General features: G+C 38.3%; 1 protein-coding gene across 7 annotated transcripts in view; it reads right to left on the minus strand.

Annotated features, from left to right (window-relative positions):
• Positions 1-3,306: 3,306 nt before the first annotated feature.
• The window catches only part of stx1a (syntaxin 1A (brain)), a 46,145-nt gene continuing 29,556 nt past the window's right edge, over positions 3,307-19,895 (minus strand). The window contains exons 4-11 of one of the 7 annotated variants that reach the window (XR_013807932.1): positions 19,524-19,598; positions 16,870-16,943; positions 16,443-16,551; positions 9,515-9,588; positions 9,293-9,427; positions 7,172-7,194; positions 6,761-6,871; positions 5,479-5,514 (exon numbers count right to left, since the gene is read on the minus strand). Coding sequence is in view for 6 of the 7 variants with exons in the window: in XM_079679611.1 (XP_079535737.1) it covers positions 6,551-6,871; positions 9,293-9,427; positions 9,515-9,588; positions 16,443-16,551; positions 16,870-16,943; positions 19,524-19,572 (762 nt within the window). In the remaining variant the exon portion in view is untranslated. Of the gene's footprint in view, positions 5,515-6,393; positions 6,872-7,171; positions 7,195-9,292; positions 9,428-9,514; positions 9,589-16,442; positions 16,552-16,869; positions 16,944-19,523; positions 19,599-19,895 lie in introns of those variants that run through there. The other 6 variants (XM_079679608.1, XM_079679610.1, XM_079679609.1 and 3 more) reach the window with 6 other exon arrangements.

A 19,895-nucleotide genomic window follows, 5' to 3' on the forward strand; every position in this document is an offset into this window, starting at 1 on the left:
ACTTCAGTAGGACACACCCTTTCTGGCAGGGATATTCAACACGTTTTAAATGCCACACAACATTAACTTCTTCACTCCACACGTTGACTTAGATGTTCATGTAGAGCAAACTGAACATTTTAAACTGTATTACGTCTACAACTATCCAATGACGACTGGATCGCAGTTGTGGGTTGAGCCACATATTGTAAAACTGCAGCAGTAATCAAACTCAGTCCTGTGCAGAACTGATCATGCAAAGTAGGGAAACGTCTCTTCTCCATTAGTTTACGCACCTGCCTGTACACAGGCTGTGGAAACTGTGGAGCGCGTAACGTGTAACTTGCCGTCTTCGATTGAAACAACTGTGTGTTACGACAATTTTGAGAAATGGGAGGTAAGAGTTCACGGTCTAAATTAACTTTTAAAGTAACTTTTGTGCATTTGCCAGAAATATGGAGGCGATCGCAAGTGTAATGTATCCGATCTGTTTTTACTGTAAGTGGTATTGAGGGCAATGAAGAGGGTAGAGGTGAGGAATGTTATTTCATACATTTAAATTGATCTACAAATTCTGTCAAAGTAAAGTTTGAGTAATTCTGCATTTTTGTACCGTACCGTGTGCTGGCAAGTATATGCCTGTTAGTTTCACTTTGCTTGCGCTCATATCCGTCCTATTTTCTGTCGTTGTTTGTCCATAAAACATACAATGAAAATAAAACAATACCATTTAGCCTTTTTATGTATAACTCATTTCGATCAATCAGCTTTTTGTATAACATATAACTTTGTGGTAATGACTTTACCACATTTATATCATTGATAATATGCTATTGTATGCTTATTCAATGTTAGTGGCCTGTAGCCATCAGGCTGCACAACTAGGGGTTAACAATGTAACCCATTTAAAAAGTAACCCGTACTGCACAATGACTTTGACCTACACTAGTACAGACATACATGTACTTATATATTTTTGCCTCTTCTAGATGAGCTGAACAGGATTAGGGTTCAGTTTGTGGACAGCGCGAACAAAGAACTGATCAAGGAGCTCCTGGACGGCCTTTTAGATGTTGGTGTCTTGAATGATGGCCAGAAGGACTCAATTCTTGAGGAGAATCCTAGCACGAAAGACAAAGCACGTGTTCTCATTGACACAGTTAGGAAAAAGGGAGATGATGCCAGCAGGAAGATGATCGCTCTCCTTCAAAGCAGAGATCAAACACTTTATGATTCACTCGGTCTTTCCTCTGGGAAACCTGCTCAGCCAGGTGAGCAGACACAGTTCAGCTGACATTGAAGAACTTTTCAGAAAAGTAAGTGGAAAGTACAGCCTTTGTGAGGCAAACATTACATTATTACATTACATGTCACTTGTTAGACGCTTTTATCCAAAGCGACTTACATACTCAATAAACACCACCTAACAAGCAATACTGATGCTCTGATTTGTTTTGTTAATTGCATACATTTGTTTGAAACCTACAGGTAATGCAACGCTTTGAGGACTTTATCGTGAACAACAAAAGACAAATGCTGACCAAAGACAGGGTCACTCTGACAAGGCGCTTCTACTTCTTTTTTACTTTTTATGGTGTGTATTAATTTTTTCCGTGTTTTAAAATACAAATAAACTTTACTATCTCTAAATTGTGTCCTTACTTGAGTAGGACACCAACATTCAGCACTCATGTTGTTTTTAAATAGTTTTCTTTTACAAACAGGTTGGGAATGTCTACTGTTGTGGGTCACACAATGTGAATAAACCTAAACAAAGTCATTCCTGGGCATTTAGCTACATGAACATGTAGCCAAAAGCATTTAACATGGTCAAATAATAACATAAAGTTCAGATTAATCGTGTCTTTATTCCATCTAAACCCAATTAATGTAAATAAAGTGAAATGTGCATTTTCAGCCTATATTCAACCTTCTTAGTAAAAAAAAGCCATCTTGATGTAACAGAATTGACCAACAGGAAATACCCCATCTTTTGAATTCAGAAATATATACATTTCTCAAATTTTTTGAAGACCCTAACCACGTTAACCCAGCTCATGAACTCAGTGTTTTTCAGTCATCTTGAACAAATATACAATACAATAATAATTAGAATAATAATACATTTTATTTATCAAGCTCTTTTATCAGTTGCTCAAAGATGCCTAATATCAATTTATTTCTCTTATTGTAAGGATTTACTTCCCATTTTTGTTGGGCAACTATGTCCTTTTGACATTTTACTGTCCATTAACACTTTCCTCACAGTAAAAGCAAACAAATAATAACTGATGTTAAACATTATGTAAAAACAAAAAATGTATTTACATTATTTTATACACTAATACAACTGTACACTAATTGAAAGACTTTCAACTGCCCTTAGCTGATGTCTCAGGTCTACATATAAAACAAAGTAGAATTTTATGTTTTCACTAAAAACGTTCATCATAAAGCACAGTGATAGTGATGGGATAATAACGGTAGCTAATAATATGCTTGCAGTGTTGATGCACCACAGTATGTAATCATTTGATTTATGAATTATTGGTTTTGTATATAGTGTCGTTCTGCTTGAAAACTCCAAAGCATTTCCACTTTCAAAACTAACTTTTCTTAAAACATATATATTTTTAAATTACATTAACCGTGTGGGAGCAGATACTCAATACTTCATCAATATTCTGGCTACGAAAAAAACAAATCATAAGCAGAAAATGTATTAATCCTTCACTATAAGGTAGTAATGCTAAGTTTTGTTTTGTTTTCCACTCTGACCTATATACACATATATATTAGATAAACTGAACAGGTTCATGGAAGGGAGAGAAATTAAATGTTTTTTTTGGCCACACGTTATAGCATCAATTAATGTTTCCTCACCAGTTGTAGATGGACCTGGCTATTTAACATAAACACATACCACAGATGGTTTCACACCATCACTTCAAACAGACACCACAAGAGCCTCCCTCCGTAAAGACAACATCCAGTATATAACAAACCTCAGAATGATAAAACCTGCAGGCTGTGTTTGGGTTTGGCTAAAATGAGAAACCAGATGAATAACGTGTGACAACATTTACTCTGATCATGATGATTATTTAATCTATACTTACAGGCCCACCAAACGTCCACACATCACAGTTTACACCCAGATAAACACAACAGCTAACATGTAAACTAACATTTCTTCATAAATCTGAAACCGCGACTTAAGACTTATCAGAAATGCCACAGTTATGAGACGGTTTTTAGAAATACAATAATTTCCATTTGAAACACCTAAACATCATGTCTTTGTAAAATCAATGCACAAACTCTGTATGGGATTTTTCAGACAAACTTTACTTGAAAATAAAAAAGAAACTCATATTAAACAAACAAAACGATGTCATTACAATACCACACAAAGGCAACACGTTGAGTAGGCAACATGGTCACATGGGTACAGTCTGTGCTTGTCATGAGAGTCTTTGACAGGGCTACTTTAAGTTCATGCTTTCACTGACGCACCATGTTCACTCATAAAAATAAAGTAGCTTGACAGAAGGATATGTTCTGTTTAAAGCTTGTGGTTTATAAAAATACATAAAACAACAAGGGTTTGCCACTTACAGAACATAATTACCAATCCATATCAGACTAGACTTTGAACAGTTTATTTGAACATACTGGCAGTGTTAGAGAGTCTGTTTACACTTTATACAAAACAAAGACACAGGTGGTTAATATCAAACGCTCATGTTCTCATCCCACGACTCACACTCAGTACTTTCAAACATGAAACTACAAATGAACATATCCTCTTTCCAATGCACACACTCACACACAAAAATAGAGCATGTCGTAACACAACTGGTTAGGCCAGATGAGTGAAGTTAACATTACTTTCATAAACGACAAAAGACACTTGGCAGTGTGACAATTCTACAAGCAAAATATCCAACACGTCGTCCCCTTTGCAATAGAAAATAAACACTACTTTACGGTGAACCAAACCATGCAGAGCTTTTGAAGGGAGGTAGAGGACATCAGAGACAGAGAGTAAAATGAAAATAAATATGTATCTATAGATAACGTGGCTCTGAAAACACTGCAAATTAGGGGCCCATCTTTTTGTCTGTACAACACAAAATATACTTTACAACTGAATAACTGTCATATTTGGAAGTTGGAATGTATTAGTATAGTGTTACAAGTCGCTAAGTAACTTTTTATTCAAGAATTCACTTTTGGAAACATCATTATATTGTTGACAACATTCAACACTCAGATAAACCGTTAGCAGCACCACACATTTACAAAGTAGCAACTCATGCGAAAACACATCTGGCCCTGTACGCCGTGCGCAGAATGTGTCGGTATGTAAAGCACCTTGCGCTAAACATGTTTTAACTTTGCATTTATGGAAACAGGAAACAGAAAATGTGTATTGGTTGTGTTTTTGCTCTGTTGTGTGTGCGGTTGTGTGTCTTTGTGTGACTGTGGTTGAGGTTTAAGCCAGCGTTCCCCCAACAATAGAGGCAATGACAACTCCCAAAATCACACAGCATATAATAATCATAATTTTCTTCTGTAAAGTGTAAACAAGAACAGAAAAACAGTTATCCATGGCAGCAAAATGGGAAGCAAAGGAAAACATGTTAGATATATGATTTTTATTTTATTTTTAACACATGTTACAAGATGTTTTATAAATTAAGACAAAATTCAGATTTGGATAAATACTTTGAATGTATCTGAGGATGTATCTGAGGATGTTTTGGAATGTCACTGTGGTTAAGAAGCATTTCCACATCATCTACTTTAAAAAACATAAATAATTTAACATGTATATTTACACAATCCACAAATGTGAATCTTTTTCATATTTAAAGCCACTATTTGTATTATATGCGTGGAACTACATCAAGAAAAAGGCTTACAGCAGTCTTATACACCGGCTCGATTTTTACCAAGATTGTCAATTTTTTCTTTGTGTATGAAAAAAAGTTATATGAGAGGATTGATACACGAGTAAACGAGTAGCTGAAGCCAGCATCCGGTCAGCTTAGCTTCATTTAAATAATAAAGGGGAAAAGTGTGTGGCTATGTCCAAAGGTAAAAAAATACACACATATGAGCACGTCTTTAAGCTCATTGATAAAGTTCAGTTAATTTGAAATCAAAAAAGAAATGTCAAAAGAAATAAAAAAAACATGTAATACAGGATGCAGAACATGCACATGACAAAAGTACGTGAATCATGACACAAGCAGACACAAAGCACAAGAAAGTTCCTCAAGGTATTTGAAAAAAGTATATATATATATAAAAACTTTGATTACACACTATTCGACTGTCTTTAGCAGTTAGCAGTAACTGACTGCGCAAGACAGAGCTCACTTTCTACATTTCACACTGAGAGGGAGGCATCGACTGTCTCTGTCTGCTCTGTAGGGATTCCTAGGGGTCCTAACTGAGTCCAGCTGCGAGGCAAATAATGAGGACGATCACACCTGCTGCAATACAACCCGCTATCAGCATCACCTTCTGGATGGGGGGAAAGGAGCGCATTGTGTCAGATACATATTCTTTGGATAAAGAAAGAGAACGATTGAGAAACTGAGAGTAATATCAAAAGTAGGGAAATAAAAAAAAATACTAGTCTTTAATTATGAGTGGGGATAAAATCATGTAGATGACCCTTTTATAAATAAGGTTCATGCGATGTATGACATTCCTCTACTTTTGAGTGCTGTTGTATATATAAACCAGGAGGTGGCAGAGTTGTTCCACTGTGGTGCAGGTTGTTAAAATGAAGTTAGCAGTAAATAACCCTTTTTATGAAAAGTGGCCCAGTCGTTCAAAGTCGTTTTTGTCTGCTGTCCCTACAGCACATTGAGAGGAGCTCAATATCCCTTCATCTACATCAATCAACAGCTCCCCTGCCTCTGTCCAAGCTTCACAATATCCACTTATCGGCACCTCTTAAGCAAACTAAATAAATGTGAAATCCTTGCAAAACCAAAGTGAAAAAAACCAATATTGTGTTTTTGGTAGTTTTTATTAAGAGCAAAATCTGACAAGGAGGTTCATGTTGGACATTCAAAAACTGCATCCCTTCTTTAAGTTATTTATTTAGCCCATTCTACTGCTTAATTATCAGATTTCACAAACTCTCAGCAGCAAGTGGTTTTTCAGTTGTGTTATTTTGTTTTTAGATATAGGTTATACCTTGGAAACTGCAGCTAGATCCCCTGAGGAACACATACCCCTGGTTTGAAATCACTGCTGTAGAAAATGTAGATTACACTCACGACACAAATGCTCACCATGGCACATGCACACACTCTGTCCACAGTTACACACTGCCAACAATACATGCAACGATCATAATTGATTTATTCATGTGATAGCAAGTCTGTGCACATGCATTTTTTCGTGGTTTTCATGAGACTCACCCTCCGGGCTTTACTCTGGTATTTAACCGCCTTCTTAGTGTCTGATACTGCCCTCTCCACATAGTCTACTGAGTGCTCCACATTGTACTCTATGCGGTCTATCATTTCCCCCTAGGAGAGGTTAGTTAAAGAGGAGGTGTGGAAGACATGCAGACAGGAAGAAGAAAGAGGGAGCCAGATATGGAGGCAGGAGTAGAAAGAGGAATGGATACAGATGGAGAGGAGGGGAGGGAGGGAGGAATAATGGGTGAGAATGAGAAGTAGAGAGAAGGGGAAGCAGAAAGGGAGAAAGGAAATAATTTGTCAGTTCGTTGAATATGCATTTTCAATCTCACCCGTTTGCCTGTCTTTTTCAACTTTTTGCATTTTGGGATATTGTCCTTTGCCTGCTGCACATATTCTTGAGCGCCCAGCACACTTCGCTCGATGTTGTTCACCAGTTCACCCTGAACAATAAAAAAGAGACGCAGTCATTGTAGTGTTGGTGAGAGCTCACATTGATACCACCTTCAACCACATAAGAATTACATTACATTGACATATTTGAATTACATTGATGCCAATATGTGTGAGAATGGGAAAAACTGCTGTGGAAAACATACTGCTCTGCTTAATTTGTGAAAGCAGAATGTGATTTACCATATTTTAATCAGCATGAATTAATAAAGAAAGTCCATTCAAATTAAGCATTGATGGAGGATTGTTAAAAAAATAAGATTGTTAGTGACAACTAAGGTAATCCTTACAGTTCTTCATGCACCCACTGCAACTGTGATTCAAGAATAAAAAAAGAAAGAACAAATTAGGAATCATCGAAAATTACCTTTCTGCATTAGGATGGGATCGCTGTTCTCTGTTCTCGAGAGCTTAGAGTCATTGGGGTGATGACAGTGTTGTGAAAGCAGAGAGAAAAGAGAGTGCAAAGCTCAGGAAGGCAGAATTAACAAAAGACAGAATTATAATCTTTAAATGTGTGGTGCTCTGTTAATAAGGGAAAAGTTAGTAATTACAGAGCTAATTACATGTAGGGAATTCATATTTGTGACAACACAATGAAAAAGACACACACACACACACACACACACACACACACACACACACACACACACACACACACACACACACACACACACACACACACACACACACACACACACACACACACACACACACACACACACACACACACACACACACACACACACACACACACACACACACACACACACACACACACACACACAATTATCACTCCAAGACTTCAATTATGAGGGGAAGTCTGCTATTGCATTGTGCTATAATTCAAATCACTTAAATGCAACCATTTTCTTTCATATTTGTCATTTAGCATATTATCTTTTATGCATGGGCTCTCAGAGTCTTTTGCATAATTCAGAATGAGTATTTTCTTCTGAGGGAAACAGTGAATCTCTGTGGGGGTTCAGCTAAGACAATCACACAGTCACATATACAGGCAAGACATACAGGTTTACATGAAGCAAGACACTTCACTGAAGAGTAAAGGCAACTCGTAAAAAAAATAATATGTGTGTCTATGAAGAAGCTATATGAGAACTTCATATTACTCGTGCAATGATGTGCACTCCTCACTGCATGATGCAAGTTCCACCGTACAATGTATATAGAGCCTCTGTTCTCTAACATAATAATATATCTTCCCCAGGAGAATTATGTGTTTTCAATTTACAAAACCCTGCAAAAATGACAGTTTGTTTATGATTTAAGTCTCTTATAAAACAGCAAGTTAAATCAAGGCTAATTAGTGAATTTGAAAGACCCCAACATCATATTTCCCCCAGTTCTTGAATGCAGCATTAGAATTAGAATTAAAAATGGACTCATGGCATAAATCCCCAAATGACTAAATTCCTATCAGCTCATTTTAAGGGCATTCATTATTTGTGCACCAACATCTGTTCTGGACACACACTCAGCACTGATGAACCCACTGCTTTAACTCTAATGAAAATAGTATAGGTTCAGTGAGGAAGAATAATATTTGGTATGCTTAGGCCTGCAGGTTATTTAAAATCAAGGTTATTAAATATCCTGTCTTTCACTACTCTCATCATGCTCACTCATAATTTCCTCCTGTGATTAACCAAGGCTGTCAATCATGTTATCAGCTGATCTCATCAGCTGGTCACATCTATCCAGTAGCACAGCAACACACCTCCATGGATGGCCTATTATCATTCTGCTGTCTTCTATTAAATAAGATTATGTCTCTGCTTTTAGTGCCGTTACACTTCAACCACCCCTTCTCAGCCCAGTTTTCAGAGATTCTTAAGTCACAGCCACCCAGAATCTGCCGTATCATCATCGGGTGATTATAAGTATCTTGCTGCTCCTCATGGCAGACGCCCCTCCATTACAAACCTTTCTGCAGAATTTAAGCGTTGAAGACTTTTCATCATGATTTATCATCACATATCATCTGTTGTAATGATGTTTTATCTTTTGTTTATTCACATGTCTCTCCTGACTGAAATACCCTCTACAACTTGTATGTAAATTGTCTGCCAGTTGCGTCTGTCTGAAGAAGAGTTATTTTCACGACGGGGAGAAGCAGCAGCTGCTGCAGCAGGATGGCTGGTTAATGATTTCACCACTGTGAACACAGTCTGCTTCCGAACTTTTGCATTAGCCAAGGCGCTTTTTTAAACCACTTACAGGGAGAAACTCTAAATCTACAAACTGGATTTGTAAGTCTTATTTATGTCGTCAGTGGCGTCCATGTTGGATAATGTATCGCCAATATATGAATGTGTTTGCAGGTTTGTGTTGACATGCATTTGGCTTGGCCCCAAACCACAGAGCTGTAGGTAGAGAGAATATGTTTTCACCTGGCTCTCCACCAGCATGGCCATGTCCATGAACATGTCGTGAAGCTCTCTGATGCTGTTTTCCAGCTTGATGATCTCAGTGTGCCGTGTCTCAATCTCATTCATAGCTTGCTCTGTGATATTGTCCATAACGATCTAAAAGGGATCAACAGATGGAAAGAGTTATGAGAGGAATAGAAGTAGATTAAAACATTTGCTTTGTTGGCATTATTGCATGCTTACCCCGGAGGTGAAGATAGCCGGGTTGTCACTCTCCAACATGCTCTCCAGCTCCTCGTTTGTTGTGTTTCTCCCAGCTAAAATGGTGAACACACATCCATAAACATCCATAGTAGAAATCATGTCTGTAGGTGTTAAGAGCTTTACCATATGAGGATATTCAGATCTGTTTAAGCTCAGGATTTAAGATGTGTAGGAGCAATACCATCCGATTAAAGGTTCTCCAAACCAGTTGACGAAGACCACATTAGAAAATAACAAATCTTTGTATGATAATAGCAATCCCCGCCCCCCCAGCCGTCTGTTTGATGATTAATTAAAACTATGCTGTGTGGCTCTCCTTTCCACATGCCCATTTTCTCTCTATCCATCTGTCTCTCTGGTATTAATCATATTGCATTTTAAACTCTTTATTTATGCATCTCTCTGAACAGTGGTAGATGTGGTATAAAAATCCAGAGTGCCATTATTTAGTCTATCATCGTGCATCCGTATTAGGTTTGTCAGTATTCAACCAAGCATCTTAAATGTTTTGAGACTTTTATTCAACCACAAGCTTCAGTTAAAGCCCACAACCACTAGCCTCCACATGCACACTTCAACACATCTTCAGTCATATCCACACGGCTCTGTCTAAACACTAACAGCCGAACAGCTGAGTGAACTCCAGCCTGAAATGGTCTCCTTGTAGAATTACAGTATGAGGGCAATCAAGGCTTTAAAATGACAGACCTAGAATTCTACTGGGGCTCTCATTACTATTTTTTCTTCATCTATAGACCAATTAGTGGAATTGGATGGATTTGCTTATACGGTGTCAAGGAATACAGCCAAAACTTCTCACGATTAAATACTGCATTTAATCTTTTGTTCTATATACCCTCTTTCACCCTGTGCATGACATACAATAAGTGTCATTAACCACAAATACTGTTAGGAACAAAATAAATGAATACCATGCAAGCTAAGTATTCTGTTGTGAATATATCTCTGTCTCTCCAGCTTATAAAACCTACTGTTCAAGCTTGAGTAATTTTCTGTCGTCAGAGCATATTAGGGTCTTCAAAAGAATGTCAGGATGAAAATACTGAGTCAGAAACATCATGTTTGTATCCGAACAGCTTGTAGCGGTTAACTGAATCTCATGTTTGAAGATAATCTTTTGACATTTTCTCCCCTCCAATTGATGCAAAAGTGTGCATACAGGTGTGTAGCTAATTAAGAGTAAACAAAGTTAGTGACATCCTCTACTGTTTCACTACCTTCAATTTGCCTTAATTACCAAACAATCTTTCAATCCCTGCGACCCAGCATGTATCAGCACATCTTCCTGCTGTTGAGTTTGCTCCTCTTCCATCTTTATTTCCCCAATGAGAGTTGACCCACTTCATAAACAAGTTCCTGACACCTCTTTGCTACATTTACGAGCGCTGACTTTGCCGTCACAGCTGCTTCTCATGTGCTTGATTTCTGCCCCACTGTTACTGTAAGTCAGAGTCAGAGACCGTCAGCATCATCGCCAATCTTTCAGCTGCACATTAAATCCTCTGTTGGGCGAGAAACAGAATAAACAGAACAGGGCTATCTCCTCCCTGTGCAGACACCCTGCATCCCTCACAAGCCTTTACCTGGTTTACAGGACGAGCTGAGGTGTAATAGACAAAAAAGGGACTTAAAGTCATCTGCGAGTAACTGCATTTCAAGGAGAAGGAGTTTGATATAAAATAGGAAGGAAGCTTTCATCATAAAATCTCAGCAGTTCAACCAAACACATGAACTAAAAGAGCTCAGAGGTCAAAATGAGATTAAAACTGTGTTGAAATTTTTCCTGTTTAGAGAAAGCATTTCTGTACTTAAAATGTTACTTGGATTTTTTACTTTGAGATTGTTTCGTTTGAGAGCTTTTAACAGGCCAAAAGATTATTTTACAAGTAAAACAGCAGTAAAACAGAAAAAGAGAAAAGACACCAGAACTACTACAAGAGCACTAGCTTTGCTAAGTTAGCTTATTTATGAGTTGTCACAGCTGCTGACATCCAAACAGTCAAGTTCCAAATCAAGGTGAATCGTCAGACCACTCCCTTTCATCCACAATGTAAGTCAATGGAGCTACAGCTGTCACTGTCAGATATTGCTCGACCTTTTCTATCTGGACCTCCAGCATTTGTGGTACCCAGGAGATTTTGAAGGCAAATATAAACCTCTATTCATGACCTAACCAGTGTGTGTATTGTGTTGTTTGATGTGTGATGAAGGCCTCAGTGCAGAGCAGGTAGGTTGATGGTGAGTGACGATGTTTGGGAGTCGTAGCAGATGATTGCCTCCATGAACAGAATACTGATGAAGCTGCTCTCAAATGTTGATCGGTGCATGAACATGTGTCCATGTGTTTTTCAGGGAGCGCATTTATATACTAGGCCATGTCTATCATGTCCTAATCCAAACTTCATATCCATATCAAAGGAATGAATTTAATTTAGTTGTGGTTAAGCAGTCCTGCTGTTTCAGAAGCGGGCTTGAGATGTTCAACTATGACATTTTAGAGTTTTACAAATGAAAGGACACAACGAGGAGTGATATACAACGTTCACCAATGATAATTTCCCTTTTCTCCAGGCCTCTCTGATAATAAGGAATCTCACCATCATTAACTCTAAAACTACAACATCAAAGAGGGTCACAGTTAGGGGATGAAGGATGGAGAGGATTGACAATGAGTCATGAATAATTGTGAAGTAGAACCAAACCAATGCACTCTAGTGCTACCCTACCCTATTTATCTCACTTCTCCCCCACACACACACACACACACACACACACACACACACACACACACACACACACACACACACACACACACACACACACACACACACACACACACACACACACACACACACACACACACACACACACACACACACACACACACACACACACACACACACACACACACACACACACACACACACACACACACACACACACACACACACACACACACACACACACACACACACACACACACACACACACACAAACAGGCTCTGAGGGAGGCTCTTATTTGTTACCATGGAGACCCAAACCCCGAGAAGCCGAATATGACGCCAAGAAGTCTCACTTCAACCGTAGCATTTATGGGCAATTAAATCACTCATACTATGTTGCTACCAGTAACAGTATTGTTTAATTTCCATTGTTATGTAACACAAATGAAGTGAGCCCCCTAAGGAACAGAGTGAACTCTGCAAACCACACAAATGTTCACCCATGCAGCGCGAAAGAGGCGAGTGTTTTTTTTTTTAAGGCTTTTGTTCGCAGCAATTTCAGCAGCAAAGGAATGAGAAATCGTATCTCATCTGCACACATATAGGTCAATTTCTCTGCTATACAGGGGAAATGTGTTGTTATCCCTTGCATTGTGAGTGTTTCTCTCTTAGCATAGTGTCCACAGGGAAATAAAACATTACAATCAAATGTCAATGACGCTCTGTGATGCCTGTGACCAACATCCTGCTGGTAAATAAATATGTGGTATTTGAAGTTATTAATAAACTAAAAATAATTATTATAAATTAGATGCGATACTGTTGTTGTGTTACTTTTTTGTCGAGATTTACATAAGAGGATTGATATAACTTTTATCACTTTGTAATTTACACATGAAGCTAGAGCCAAAAGGCAGATGTTCTGTCCTAGTTTATTCCCTAATTCATATCCTGTCGGTTTGTTTGAATGGTATGAAAACGTGCGAAAACTTCATGTGGTTTAAAAGGCTGTGCTATTTCATGGAGTCACCACTGGATGCCAATAAAACCACAGCATGTCAGTTTTATGCTTTGATGTTTGTGTGGATATAACAAGATGCAAAGTGTGATGAGTGAGATTTAGATGTGCTGGTATCTGTTGGTGATTGTCATCTCCTGGCTCCAGGTTCATAATTACCGTACAATCACCTGGTATCCATTTTAAAAATGTTTCGTATCAAACTCATGACAATCATTGTTTATTAATGAGATAAGAAAGGGATCAAAGTTATCCAAACTGTTAAATAATACATTGTATTCTGCAAATAAAGGGCTTGACTTGAAGATATGTGACAGAAGTATCCGCAGTACATGGAAACTACAGTATCAGAAGAACCAGAATAAGTGCAGCCATTTTTGTCAAAATAATTCTAAATAAATATAGAAAAAGATTTGGTGAGGGTAGATGCAAATGCAGTTGGACTTGGGTTTAATGTGGCACAGTTTTCCATGCAAATAATGGCAAAAATGCTGCTCTCTTGACTCGTTAACTGTATGTGACAGAATCGCTTCGCTGTTTCTCTTATCTCTGTGTCTCTGAGTGAAGCAGCAAAGTAAACATCGATACTGGGTCCGACATACGAGACAAGGTGTCCCTCTGTGTGTGACACACTCCTATTGATTTACGCACAAACAAGTCAAAGGGGTAGGCAAAACAAGAAATACAATTCTCTTGTCATATAACACAAAGGCATTGTAGTGTGTCAAAATCAGGACCAATGTTATCTGAAGAGGAAAGCTTAACTGGATAAATGTGATTCCTTTGAAACCAAAAACATAACTTTAATCAAGCAGAATCCCCATGTGGCACTCTTTAGACTTTCCCTGGATAAATTACAGCTATTGGTCGTGGGTCAGGGCACCCATGCCCTTGCCTCTCTTTTAGCATGCAATTATACTTAAGTGGAAGGAAGTTGCCCCACCCACACATCCGCAGTGTTTTAAGGACATGTTTTACACAGTATTAAGATCAGGCAGACAGTGCTTGGATTTATGGTTGCTTACACTGTTTTATTGAAAGCTAACATGTCATTATTGCTTAAATTATTCCAAAGAAAAATTGTATACCCTCTTATTTTTATGTATAGAAAAATCCAGCATTTGGGAGGGAGGATGGCTTGTTAAACTTCAAATGCATTAAAAGCAAATCCACATTACTCCTAAGTTTTCCTCTCCTTTGTGCTCTCACTCTGTCTCCACACCATCCTGTGTGTTGTAATCCCTTCCCTGACGACAGGTCGTATCTGCTAAGGCCTCCTGTGACGCCTTCAGCTGACACACCAAATGAACCGGGATGAGCTCAAGAGGAAAGTGAGTCAGACGTGTGTGCTTTAATTCCATGCGGATGCGTTTGTGTTTGTTTATTGATTAACCCCAGACAGTACTGTGTGTTGTCACTTCTGTTCTTTTGACTTAGTGGGCAGTGCTCACACACACAGACCTGATGCAAGTCTGACAGATGGCCAGAGGAAATTACGTCTGTGCCAAGCACCCTGCATCCTAACTGCCCCTGCTCCCCTCTGCTATTACCACTAAATGAGTCATAGTGTTTTTCTCTGCATGCTTTGTGTAAAAGGTGGCTGTATCACAGGGACTGTCAGCAGGAGCCGGCATGATGCAGCATGCCAAGATGTCGTGGCACAGGCCCGTGTCAGAGTCTGGTCCAGGAGCTCGGGGCCTGCAGATAATACCTGTCATTTCATATTATGCATACAGTGTGACACAAAGTGTGAGGAGCTGCAGCATGGCATGTGCAGTATATGAGTGTAGGTTTTAGTGATGCACGTGTTTTGCAAAGTGGATTTAGTGTGAGATTTGTTGTTTTGCTACACTACAACAGAAACATTCTAATGAAAATACTGTATAATTACATTTCTGTCAACAACTACAATTTTTTGGGTGGGATGATAATGGTTGGGCGTACTCTCTGAGTTATATGTAATGCTGTCAAATTACACTCCAAAGCATTTGTTTCCAGCATATTTGCACTTTGTGTTACATATTTATGAGATTTTATGGTCTGTGTTCTTTGTTATACTTTCCTGTCAGACAAATGTCCCCTTGGGGACAATAAAGGCCTGGAACTGAGGTAAATAACTTTTTACAAACCACGTTAAAGCCTCTTTTTTCATTAATAATAAATGTAACAAACTGTAGGTAACAAGATTGCAGAAGACGATGGGGAACATGTGGTTTTATAATTCCAACTGCACAAATACCCAGTAGAGTAGATGGTGTCAATTCATTTAAGCTTACTTAGACTGTTGAAAAAACGTTTACCAACAGAATTATCAAGACAATGTGTGGGAAGTGTTTATGACGCTAGCAGAAAGTTGTGCTGGTTACGTTTTAGCACACCAATTATGTTGTTAATATTTTGAGCTGCAGTAGTTTGCATGTCTATAATTCCAGTCATAGAAACATATTACATCAATCACAAATGTATAAATAGTATATAGCACTACTGGCTTACCTTTAGACATATCAGGTAGACAGACTTAACACAATAGTTGAAAGAGAAATATGAAAATGAACAGCTGTTTTGGACAGAAATGACCCCAGTTGATTAAAAATGTCCGCCCATTTAAAGTGGCTGCCTCATTGAAGGTTTGTCATGTGGTAGATCACGCTTGTACTGTAAGCCTTAACCAAATAGTAAATTTACATTTTATAGTCATGTCAGTTCAAAATGTCATGAGTTCATAATTTTATCCTATTAGAGATTTGTGTGAAATTACCCTACAGTAATTAACATATGACTTATTGATGTAAGGCCAAAAACCAGTTGGTGAAGTCCCAGTGGTGTTGATCTATTATCTATTTAGTGCCTCTGTAAGCTTAAGGTTATTGGAAGATGTATTTTATATTAAGACATTTCCTTTCCAAGATATCATGTTTAAAAGAATGGGACGATAGAAAGTAGAAAAATAATTCAGAAAAATATGCATAACACCTCGCTTTTGGCACGAATATCTAAATCCACATGAGTTTTGATAGAAACTAGAAAAAACTGTAACACTATAACTGGGAAGAGAAGCAGATGTGTAACTGTAATTCTCACAGTGTTATCACGAGTGCCATCAGTATGAGGGTGGTGGAGGGTTTAGTCTCCCACGTCTACTCACTGATCTCCAGCTGTCTCTGAATGCGTCCCTTGCAGCGCTCCCTGTAATCCGACTGGGTGGTGTTGTACTCTGACATCACCTCGACAAACTTACGAGACAGTGTGGAGTGCTGGAGACACAGCGAGGAACAACAGCATCACACACCGACTTAATAAGTACTTTGAATTGTAAATTAACCGATGAGCAGCAGGTGCAAACATACAATGACATTCAGTGTCAGTGTCTCCCTAATACATACTACAGTACTACTCTGAGTCAGTTTTGTGTATATAGTGTGTTCCCACTGAAGTGACAACATGAATTAAACTCAAAGCAGTCAGTGAGCATGCTAAAAGGCGAGAGGAATATGGAGGAGCTGCATGTAAAAGTGAAACAGTTCTAAGCAGATGTTGGCGAGCAAAAATAAGTACGTTTAATTGAACTGTACCTGCGTCTTACGTATCCTCAGGTCAGCTGATGACTTGTTCTGACTTTCTTCTTGCTCAATGGAGTTTTGGATACCTGCAAAGATACAATAAAATGTGCATTCAACATCAGCGAGAGTGCTCTCTTTTAAAATGAACAAAAAGATGAAATGAAACATTATGACTGCAGTCTTGTTAGTTGTCTTTAGAGGTTCATTACACCAAACCAAATAAAAGTGTTGAATGAAACAAACTGCACTGAGGATTTTAGTGTCCTTAGAGTTTTAGGATTTAGGATTACAGAGATTAAAAACCAATTTTTAATCTAAAATAAGTAATAACTCTCAGTAAGTAATACAAATCCTTAATTGTTTTTCAGATATCTTAGTATCTAGTTTGTAGTTATTTTATATATGCACATCAGATACAGATTAGCCTCGTTGGCAATGCTTTTGGATGTCAGGCTCCCTCAACAAAATGTATAAAAAAAAATCACATATAAAAGTACGAATCTAAGAAAAAAGATGATACAGAAATGTAAATATATGGATACATTATAAGATCAAATAAAAATATACCGTTTTCTTTTGTAGAAACTAACCAATTTCTAATTCAACACATGGCGGCTTGAACAGCACTTTCCTTACTGCTGCCTCACATTCAAACCTCAGCACGTAATTGAAGAGGAGCCACTGCCAGCATAATAGCGTACATTAAAGACTGTCAATGTGAGGCCATGTGAAGCAATCATAAATTGAATGTGAATCATACAGAGATGTAATGCCTGCTCGTTTACATTCCAATGTTACTATCATTTTAACAGGGATGAGACGGCTGTACCAGCTCCTGCACATTTTCCATCATCAGACCCTTTGTGAGATGTGTACACCTGCAGCTCTGAGTGAACCTACTCCCTGTCTGCAAACAGCCTGAGCATATAGTAAATATGTTAACTAACAATTAATATCCACATTGTTTAGTTTAACATAGCAATAAAGCAATAGCCTTCTTCTCGGACAATAATGAGCTTTGTCATAAATAATTGGGTTACTATTTTTTTTTTTGCACATTCATATCTAGATAAACTGCATTTCATTGTGTAAGTACCTCCTCTCTGTACTATGAAAACAAAGTCAAGTAGTCTAAATTATTTGTAACATTGAAAAGTTGCCAAAACAATTGTGGGAGTTATTAAAGCCACCCGTTGAACTTGTTAAATCTGTGTCTTCATAGACTCAGGCTCATCTCACCTACAAAGTTTATTCAAACCCTACTGAAAATGTAGTTAGTTTATAAGTAACAAGTACTTTTAGAAATGTTTTAAATTCAAATTTTTCAATAGTAAAAAAACTTCTGAAGCAATTTGAGGGTGTCCCTTTTGCTAATGTTCACATGTCTGAAACCATCCCAAAATGTCAATGAACTCACTGAATCCATGACATAGATCGAAAGTGATCTCAAGGCAAAAGGTACAGTAAATGACGTGGTTCCCTCTTGAGGATCTATCCCAGGATGTAGTTACGCAAGCACGTACGCATGCACACTAAGGTAACCTGTGGCAACAACTGATGTGGAGTGGAGTGGCTCCGTCAGAAGCCTGTGATGCAGAGCCTGCTCTGATTGATAGCACTTGTGTGCACCACTGTACATGTATGAGCACATGAAACTGTGTGAGTGTGTTTATACAGTATATGGCTTTAGTCCTGCAGTAGGAAAGAAAGGGGCTATTATCTTCCAACCCTTTCTCATCACGTTATGCTCTACTTCCCTGAAATATACTGTATACAGATCTTTTATCCCTGACCTCGATTCTTTGACAACGGAGCCTGTTAGGGAGGCACAGGAGAGAGTTACGGTAATGGAAAAAAAGGTTATGTGATTGACAGAAGCTTTGCTTTTGAATATGGTAAACTCTTGGTATATGCCAAAAGAAAAAGAAGAAAGAGAAACATGCGTCAGAATTGTAGGCACATACACACAACACTGAACACTATAAGTATGTCAAGGAGTAAGATCTCAGACCAGCTTCATCCATTAGGCCTGCACACAGTATCGTAACATTAGTGTGTTACGTTTGCACACCAGTGTGAACAAAAGTGTGTCCATGCATATGAACCACATCCACCACCTCTGAAGCAAGTCAGACTCTTCACTGAGTTTAACTGAGGTTGTATGCTAGCTGTCAGAAGCTACAGTTCCCTGTCTCTCTATTGTTACCCCTTGTGATTTCATTATGAAACACTCATGAAGGAAATAGTGGATTAAGTTTCTGTCGATTAGTTTTCAACTTTGGTGGTAGGAACCTCCCTATATCTATATATTGTAAAATCATTTATATCTCACAAAGCATCTCTGTATGTACTAAGTTTTACTCTGCAAAATATAGCGGGAGACCCCCTTACATACCTTAGATATTAGATAACTCTAAAAAGTGATATACCACCTCTGGGTGAAAATTGAAGAAGAGATACTTAATCTATTTTGCCAAACGTCAAAGCTCCTGGTCTAAAATTAACTTGGGAAGAGTTATTGGGGAGTATTTTGAAGTAAACATGTGTAACAAAGTCTGTATGGAGCTGGCTCACGCTGAGAAGTCCAGATGCAACTCATTAACTACTGAACATACTATTTTACGTTAGCTTCAGCAATTGAAAACTGAATAATTATATATACTCACTCTTTAATTTGGAGCGTACTTTGTTGGCCAACTTCTTGATGTCTGCCATGAGATCCTCCAGCTCCGCCTTGGTTTCTGGGGAAAGAGGACACAACAGAGAGAGGAGAGATTTGTGGATTTAACTAACTCACACAAACCAGCCATTTTCACAGAGGCAGAATCAATACTGCCACAAGAAATAACTCTAAATGTCACTCTGAACAGAGACTAACAGCAAAACAACAGCTTCAGTATATCTCTGCATGTCTTGTACTCCTTTGTGCTTTTTATTTAGAATACCAGCATCCTTCACTTCCATAGTCCCCTGTCCTCTTTCCATCTAGGCCCACACCCTGGAGACATAATACAACTCATGTGGGTTGATGGGTACAT

The sequence above is a fragment of the Notothenia rossii genome (genome assembly GCF_949606895.1).
Source record: "Notothenia rossii genome assembly, chromosome: 4".
NCBI classification, from domain to species: domain Eukaryota; kingdom Metazoa; phylum Chordata; class Actinopteri; order Perciformes; family Nototheniidae; genus Notothenia; species Notothenia rossii.